The sequence below is a fragment of the Orussus abietinus genome, unplaced genomic scaffold (assembly GCF_000612105.2).
Source record: "Orussus abietinus isolate OABI.00-Male unplaced genomic scaffold, Oabi_2.0 scaffold153, whole genome shotgun sequence".
Lineage (NCBI taxonomy): Eukaryota > Metazoa > Arthropoda > Insecta > Hymenoptera > Orussidae > Orussus > Orussus abietinus.
In genome coordinates this window covers 216,545-225,040 of record NW_019394311.1, presented here as the reverse complement: position 1 = coordinate 225,040, position 8,496 = coordinate 216,545, and the positions used below count along the sequence as shown (strand labels likewise).

The window sequence follows — 8,496 nt, the reverse complement described above, 5'->3', positions numbered from 1 at the left end:
AGGAGTTCTTCACTTTTTCAGCCGGTTCTCCGGCTGCCCAGATTTGTAACAGGTGGCAAGTGCATTAGCCGTCTGCATCCTCCACCGGAGGTCGAACAGGACGCGGTCGCTCGATCCTTTCCGTGAATCTCTCAACTCATCTCTGATTTGGCAGAGATGAATTAGGAGATCGCCATAGTGGTAAGCCACCACCGTCAACTGCCGCATGGTATTACCATCACGAATACGTGAGCCGCCAACGGCAACTGGTAGATGGCACAGCCGTCGCGATTGCGCGAGCCCCTACCAGAAATTCGTTGCGCCGCCCTTGGGGGCAAAAAACGGTGAAAGCTAACGTACGAAATCAGAGGGCAGCACACGTGGGATCGCGCGACCCTGCCCGTGAGCAATCTCCCAACTCATCTCTGCTGTTACTACCCTCAAAATCGCGACAGTGGCAACACTGGCTTTTGGTTTTAACGGGTTTTAAGCTATGTTCAGTTATGTTTGAAAACAATAATGATGAGGTGTAGTAAAATTCTGCCGCATTGATTGGCATTGATGTGGAAATAGTATAATAAACATGCGTGTAAATATATTTGATGCTAGGCTAGCGTGGCAGTTATTAAACGGAGTATTTGCCGTATACAAACCGCCTGGAGTACATGTTAAAAAAGTTCGACAGACGTTGATGGCACACTTATGTAGAGGTTAGAACTTGTTACATTAGTCCATGCTTTTACATATTTTCAAATCTTTCAAAATGCATTTTTATATAGATCTAAACAGCATGAAAGTACGACCACCTATAAATCATGTGTATATAGAGGGTGAGACAAATAAACCAATGACAGTGTCGGTCGGACCAAGTTATGCTGACCACATACTTGTAGTTGGACCACGTTATCAACATGAAGACTTAAAATTGACCAGTTCAAATTATCTTGGATCAGATGCTTCTGGCATTTTATTATGTGGAGTTAATTCAGGCAACCGTATAGTTCACAAAATCCGTGAATCACGACCTACAAGTTTTTATAAAATTAAAGGTACTTTGGGTCAAGCGACGGACACTTTCTTTATAACTGGAAAAATTATTGAAAAGTCTTCTTATAAACATGTTAAAAGAATCATGATTGATAGGATTTGTGCAAGTATGCAGTCATCGCATCAGAAGAAGATGTTCGAGTATGTTTCATTAAGGTCATATGTAGTGCAACAGATTATAATTTGTTCTAACTTTTATACGTGCTTGCAGATTATGTGGAGTAGATATGCAAAGTCAAGCTGCATATGAACTAGCTACGAAAGGTCCTATCAGACCAGCTGATAATAATATTCCTATGATTTATGCAATCAAATGCATTGATTTCAATTCTCCAGAATTTACCCTAGGTAAGCATGCCTATCAACAATTTGTAAAATGTAGAAAATATTGACATTTCTTTATTTTGCAGAAGTAGTATCTATAAATGAATCCCTGCAATATTTACAAAGCTTGATCCACGAAATAGGCATAGAATTGCATACCACTGCAACGTGTACACAAGTTCAATGCTTTAAATATGGACTGTTTGATATACAGCTTGCATTGTTAAAAAAATATTGGAATCTTGAAAACATTTTAGAGAACATGAAATTGTGTAAAAACTTCATTAATAAGAATAAGTTTATAATGCGTCAAGAGAATCCTAGTTTGGTAAAACCAAATCTTCAAGTAGATGGGGTTGTACAATACACAAAGCAAGTACCAAAACAAGTAGATCATAAAGTAGAATAAAAAAAATTTTATTCACAGTAAGATGGCCCAATTGTATAATACATTCATGATACTTGTAAAATCATATCGTACTAACTTGTACTTTACAATAATAATTATAAATTGATTTATATTTTATGGTTTTGCTCTTTTCTCTGATTGAAACCTACTATTTTTCTGTTGCTCCACAATGGCTTCATCGTCGCTACTAATTCTAGCCTTGTCCATTGAGTGTTTCCGTTTTCTATCATTTCTATAACACAACTGATCAGAGCCGTCATCTTGATCTTGAACTTCAAGACTTGTATGATTTCTGTTACACTGACCAGCAGCTGAAGGTATGTGATCATTTTCACACTTAGAAAAATTAGATTTGCTACGGTCATACTTTTTAGTCTCTACATTAGACTTGTTATCGGAACTCTGTGCTTTTTTATCTGAATTTTTATCTTTACGATCACGATCTCTGTATGAATTCCCGTTATCTGTTGAATCCTTTTGTATTGTGCTTTGAGCTGTACGCTCTGATTTTTCTTCCTTCCGTTTTGAAGAACTGTCTCTATGACTTCGATGTCTGTCCCCGCTCTTATCCATTTCTTTCCACCTACGATCAGAACTGTCATAACGATCCCTGGACCGCCTATCTACTACATCTCGCTCTCTACTACGACTTCTTCTTTTACGGTTTTGACTGGAGTCAGAGTCATCAGATCTATCAGCAGGTCTCGTCGGCTTTCCACGAGACTTCTGTTTACTAGACCAATGTTGCATTTTCATACTTTTCGCAATTACACGTTTCTGATGATCCAGTTGAGGGAACAAATCTGTACAATAAAATACATGTATTAAATATAATCTATTCTCTTATCATTAAATAAATGCAGCAAAACGTTATTACCTTGAGATTTTTCAAGCGCTTCTTTGGCGGAATTCATTTCAGCTTCTTGAATACTGTGACCTGATGCTTTTGCTAACCGTTTCCCTTGGAAATATACAGCAACTGTGTATACTCGTGTATTCGTTGGCCCCTTACATTCAATCACTCTGAAGCAAATAAACAAGAAATAACCTTATAAACTGAGTGTACATATTTCGGTGTTTTTTAAATGAAACATTTAAAGCTGCTTACTTGTATACCGGTATATCAGGCTCACCACCGTCCATTGTTCTCAGAGTTAAACAGCACTGTTGCAATTTACTTTTGGGATCATTCCAATCTTGATTCATAATAAAGTCTTGGAGACGAGGAAAGAAGCACACATGACAGAAAACATGACAGAATTCCAACCCCTTGTCTACATAAAGTGCCCCCAAAAAGGCTTCAAGCAGATCAGCTCTATCTTTCGTTTTCAATTCAGCCTTTGGGTTACCATACAAAGCATACCAAGTCATGCCCAGATCATCGCACACCACAGCTTGTGTTTTGTTATTGACGAGAGAACTCCGTAAAAGCTGCATAAAAACATCATACCTTAAACATCACTCTTACCACAGATTGCGTAAATCAGGAAATTCGGTAGAGTTTCGCGCCAAATAATATACTTATCTACACACATATTTAATACTTACAGATAAATGCCCTTCATGATGCTCCGGGAAAAATTTGTACAGATATTCGGAAACAATTAATTGTAATACTGTATCACCTAGGAACTCTAAACGTTGATTAGAACCTAGGGTTAAATTTGTATATCCGATACTGCGATCGGTAAAAGCCCTAGCAAGTAAACGTATGTGGTTGAACTCAATACCGATCGACTCTTCAAATTTGGTCAATTTCTATAAAAATATAAACGAGATATTAATTATATGTCAAAATTATGCCTATCAAATATTCTTTAACTCTTATTTACCTGTAATAGCTCAAAGCTCGGAATCCACTGTCTATCTCCGGTAGGTTCTTGCTCTTGCAGAGGATGTTTTGGATAGTTGACCCAAACCTTCATAAGATCGTCTTCATCCTTAAACAAAGTTTCACCGAACACTCTATCGGCTACTTCTATTCCACCATCCAAAAATAAGGAACCCATTAACGCTTCGAAACAATTGGCCATTGCATGCCTCAGTTCCAGGTCATGACATAAATCACTACCATGTGCGTACAACATGTACTGTTCCAAACATAATTTCTTAGCTAAGACAGCAAGGTGCTGATTTTGAACAATAGCAGCTCGATATGTAGCTAAGCCTCCTTCCTCCAAATCGGGAAACATATGGAACAAATGAATGGATGTCAGAAACTCAACGACAGCGTCTCCGAGGAATTCCAATCTCTCGTTATGTGCTATCGATGATTCCGTTTCCCTTCTTGCACCAAATCGTGACATAATATTTATCAACGTATTTATACCACGCTTTCGTGTGTTCATATAATGGATTCTTCGATCTCCATATTCTGGTTGCCGTATACCGCAGTTCGTTAACGAGTTCCTGGCATGGTCAGGATTCGTACCAAAATTTTCTCGGTAACTTGGATGAGTAAGGGCTAACTGTAGTAAATATCTGTTTTTAAATTCATAACCGAGATTCTGTTCCAAATTATCCAAGGACTTGTGGAAACGTAAGTGGCAGACTAACACAGGAATCAACATGGCATGTTGAACTATATCACACATGATTCCAGTTCTGTAAAAGCCTTCCGAACTGACATCTATCGTTACGTCTCTCTTCATTTTACTTTGAGTACGTAACTCCTGTAATTTATTCTCCTTAGCCTCTAACTTCCGCTTGTCCTCGAATGATGGTTTTGGCATGTTGGCCAGTAAATGTCGGAACTTCACATAATCCCTCCAAGCTTTTTGATAACTGAAATATATACACTTTAATGAAGAGGTATTTGTTATATCGTAAGAAACGAAATTCCTATAGGACTTACTCTGCATTCCCGGCATAACTGAGCTGAGGTGGTCTTATTCCAAAGTGAACAATTTCAGGATATGTTACCACTCCCGGGGGTTGATCTGCCTGATTCCTATCCAACTGATCAACGCGAACACTACATGGTTTTTTACCAGGATGCGTGACTACCATTCCCTTTACCTCATCAGCAAAACTCTGCCATTTATACTGAGGCATTTCCACTAATCGTGGCAGTTCTTCTGATTCTATTAGAAGACTACTGCTTTTTATTAAATAATTTAATACCTCATTCATGGATAAGATTTCCTGACCATTATCAGGCAAATCACGTACGAATCTTGGCATAAAGTGAAACTGACCGCACCCAGAATTATCCTCTGCTGCGTGTAAGTCAAAATCCACTAACTCCAAGATTTCGCTAAATAAATAATCCTCTGCAAATGATTAACATATTAATTATACAATCGAAATGTAATTAAATATAAAAAAAAATAAGAGTTGAGACTTACTAAAATAATCCAATTCTTGAATCGTAAAATTCTCCGGTAATTTTTCATCTATGTACAAGATAGTGTATTCAATGTTAAATCGTATGACTTTACACGTAGGTAACTTCATAAGAGGGAAATGCGACAACATGGAAAAACCCTCGAATATAAATTCATGCTCATCGTGCTTAATGATCGTTGGGGTTTTTGTAAGAAAATTTGTCGGCGGACTTATTGTTATTCGATAATGATATAATTTATCAGCGTTATTCGAATTAGGTTCACATGGCTTAATTGCACCTTCACCGGCATAAATGCCGTGTCTTATACCAGATCTTCTAGATTTTGCGCTGCATCTACACAGTGGTCCATCATTCATCTGTAATAAATATGGCATGGTATTTTATTACACCTAATTTGTAACAAAAATATTATTTGTATATATATAAAAGAAACTATCAATACCTCGCCAGGATCATTGAACCACATTTCAGGATGAAGTCTGTGAGGGTGTTGCTTCTTAGCCATTAACTCTTCCATAGTCCTGTCGTCTTCATCCATGGAGCTTTCACTGTCAGACGAAGAGCTACTGCAGGCTTCAGATTTATGCTTGCACAATCGAGCTCTAGTTTTTCTAGGTGGTGGTTTGTAAGGGGCCTACACAAATAAACTATCAGTTTCAAAACATTGTATTAATTAATTCTTAATCATTTTAATTTCACTAACCTGTAGCGCTCTTGCAGAAGCTGCTCGATCAATTAATAATTTTTTAAAGATGTCACATAATTCAATTAGCTTTGGCGTTCCTCTCATAACTTTTGGATTGTTTTCATCCCTGGTATAATACAAATCAGCAGGAGCTGTACGAGTCCAAACTTTTCTTTCATTTTCCAAAATTCCTTCGGGACCCATAGCAGATAATTCATCCATTTTTCTTTCCATATCTTTACTGGTAGCACAATAGTTACGCCTGTAATATTGATTTTGTTATTGAAGTGGACTATATAATTATACATCATAATTCAATCCACTTACCTGTATTTCTCCAAAAGAAGTTCTCGTTCTGTTAGCACCTTATACTTCACTGGAACAATGCTACTGGGTGTCCGAGGTCTGGATGTTCGTGAATCTTGAGATCTCGATCGTTTTCTACTCCGACTACGAATACTTGGCCTTTCTGGGTTTAAAGAGGATCGTGAGCTATAAGTAGCTGTCCTTCGATATGACTGTCTTCTATCCGAATCTCCTCTGTCATGGGAGTAATCTCGTGTATTAGATCTATTTCTGCTGTATCTACTGTGTCTCTCTTTGGAATCATATTCTGACCTATATCTCATCCTACTCGACCTATGTCTGGCCTCAGGACTCCTAGAACGTTTCTTAATCTCTGCATGACTACGAGAGGGTGAGTTATCATTAAATCTCCATTCTGATTTTCGATTACTTTGTTGCAAATCATAACATGGCTGTGAACCTTTCTTCTCCACAGTTTGCATAGAATTTGATTCGTTCCATGTTGTATTTGTCTCATTTTGCCCTGCATTCCAATTTGAAGTAGTATTACTTTGATACCAATCGGAATTCATATTACCATGGTATGAATTTCTAGGATTCCAATTGCAATTAAAATTTCCTGCCATCGCTGGAGGATAATTAGGAATGCAGAAGTTCTGATTGCAAGATGGATCTCTTTGGGTTGGATATTGAAATTGTGAGTAAGTTGCAGGTCCAGGTGGTCCTGACAAATCAGAGTAAGCAGCAGGCACAGGAGGTAATGCTCCTGGAAACTGTGCAATCGGCGGGAAATGCTTATTTTCCATCATAGGTGGAGGAGGTACATCATACTGCGGTGGTGGCTGATTTAAATTCGGTGGTGGAAAGTTCGGAGGTGGTATCGTGTAATACCCCATGTTTTGTTGAGATTGACCTCCACCCCAATAAAACAGCTGACCATTATTTGCTTGTGGATTGGCCATTATTATTTAAAATACGTCTCTGAAAAGTTTGCAAATGAATGTGTTACGAATATAAAATTTTAATCTATACGCATCACATAAAATTACTTATACAATCGCAAGAGATAAAATTAACATATTTAAAGAGATCCCATAACAAAAGATTAATTCTACATATACATCTCTATACATTACTACACTGTAAATAACATAAACAATCCGTGAATATACAGTAACGATGCTTTCATTAACTGGAGAATCATATTTGAAATTAAAAAACCGAGTAATCTATCACCTAAAATCCATCTCCAACCGTCCTTTATAATTTCTACATTAAAATCAGGTTAATTTTAAGTTCACACAATCAACTCTGAATGACGCTCTTCCTCCAAAATGCTCGAATGTGTTCTCTCTCCAAAGTGTCCTTGAACTCATTTGTACGATAGTATTTATCACAAAAAAAATAATGCATTCGTATAGCAACTCACCACAATAATCATGAGTGGCCAAGATTCGATCGTCCCAGCATAGTAGATCGCTGCACTTTTGCAACCATGCAACAATAGGAAATATAACCTCACTTCGCGAGTCAGCTGTTCACTTGAAACAGCTGGAAAAAAATGCACTTTAGACACCCATAGAGTTCTCAGAATACTTTCATTGGATACCAACCGAAAAACCGGCAAAAGAGAAATCGTTAAGTGACTCGTCTTCCGTATATAATTTGAGGTTATCGCTTCGAATAGCGACTGCATAGACGAGTCGGACTTCGACTTGTACGACGTCGGGGACTCGACGAGTGCTCACGTTGCGCACTGCTTATTAGCGTCACTACCACCCGCTGCATTCCTCGGTGCACAACAGTGTAACTACCGCATCGGCGACATTATCAGACATGTTTGGACCCGCTTCCAAATTGGCAAAATTGAACCACACGAAAGCCGACAATAAACTTTCACAGCACAGGTAATACAAGGCAAAGTCTGAAGATTGCAGGTAGGGGCTGCACTTGCACCTGTAGTTCCATTTCGCAATAGGCGCCGGTAAGAATGTGTGTTCCGATTTGATTAAATTCTTCAGACTCCTACAAAAGATTTGGATCTCGGTAGACTATATAAATCTGAATTCACAAAGTAATATTCTTCTTAGGATTTAATAACAAACTTACATAATGCAGTTATTCGGTGCAAATTAAATGGTAATATGGTAATATTCTAATTGTTTCGGAACCGTTTGAATTTTCCCGCGCGTCAGCCGATAAACCCGTAAATGCGTTATACGTTTGCAACGTATGTTTTGATGAAATATCGGGACGTGACAAAGCCCCACTTCAAAGAATATGAACTCTTTGCCTCATTTATTTGCTGTGCCTAGACTGATTGAAAGCGAGCTTTAAATGCCAAATTCATGGCATGAACTTCTGTTTGATTTGAACGGACTTTAAAATATGATCATA

At 38.0% G+C, this 8,496-nt stretch overlaps 2 protein-coding genes across 2 annotated transcripts; one reads left to right on the top strand and one right to left on the bottom strand.

Annotated features, from left to right (window-relative positions):
- The first annotated feature begins 434 nt into the window (after positions 1 to 434).
- Positions 435 to 1,871, top strand: LOC105697035 (mitochondrial mRNA pseudouridine synthase Trub2). The gene is made up of 4 exons (XM_012419979.2): positions 435 to 689; positions 759 to 1,167; positions 1,238 to 1,374; positions 1,437 to 1,871. Exons 1-4 carry the CDS (start codon positions 563 to 565, stop codon positions 1,757 to 1,759), a joined length of 996 nt encoding a protein of 331 aa, XP_012275402.1. The 5' UTR covers positions 435 to 562; the 3' UTR covers positions 1,760 to 1,871.
- Positions 1,747 to 8,403, bottom strand: LOC105697034 (ribonuclease 3). The gene is made up of 13 exons (XM_012419978.2): positions 8,209 to 8,403; positions 7,713 to 8,124; positions 7,529 to 7,650; positions 6,121 to 7,080; positions 5,812 to 6,055; positions 5,551 to 5,742; positions 5,107 to 5,464; positions 4,614 to 5,031; positions 3,592 to 4,543; positions 3,308 to 3,517; positions 2,868 to 3,190; positions 2,637 to 2,782; positions 1,747 to 2,562 (listed from the first exon to the last, which is right to left on the bottom strand). Exons 4-13 carry the CDS (start codon positions 7,059 to 7,061, stop codon positions 1,874 to 1,876), a joined length of 4,473 nt encoding a protein of 1,490 aa, XP_012275401.1. The 5' UTR covers positions 7,062 to 7,080; positions 7,529 to 7,650; positions 7,713 to 8,124; positions 8,209 to 8,403; the 3' UTR covers positions 1,747 to 1,873.
- Between the last annotated feature and the right edge of the window lie 93 nt (positions 8,404 to 8,496).

Bases quoted from the DNA above. Each gene is read 5' to 3' on its own strand.
- LOC105697035 (XM_012419979.2), top strand. From the start codon at position 563: ATGCGTGTAAATATATTTGATGCTAGGCTAGCGTGGCAGTTATTAAAC. The intron at 1,168-1,237 runs GTATGTTTCATT...ACGTGCTTGCAG, and splicing joins CATCAGAAGAAGATGTTCGA to ATTATGTGGAGTAGATATGC. The intron at 1,375-1,436 runs GTAAGCATGCCT...TTTATTTTGCAG, and splicing joins TTCTCCAGAATTTACCCTAG to AAGTAGTATCTATAAATGAA.
- LOC105697034 (XM_012419978.2), bottom strand. From the start codon at position 7,061: ATGGCCAATCCACAAGCAAATAATGGTCAGCTGTTTTATTGGGGTGGA. The intron at 6,056-6,120 runs GTAAGTGGATTG...TCAATATTACAG, and splicing joins CTTCTTTTGGAGAAATACAG to GCGTAACTATTGTGCTACCA. The intron at 5,032-5,106 runs GTAAGTCTCAAC...AATCATTTGCAG, and splicing joins TCAAGAATTGGATTATTTTA to AGGATTATTTATTTAGCGAA.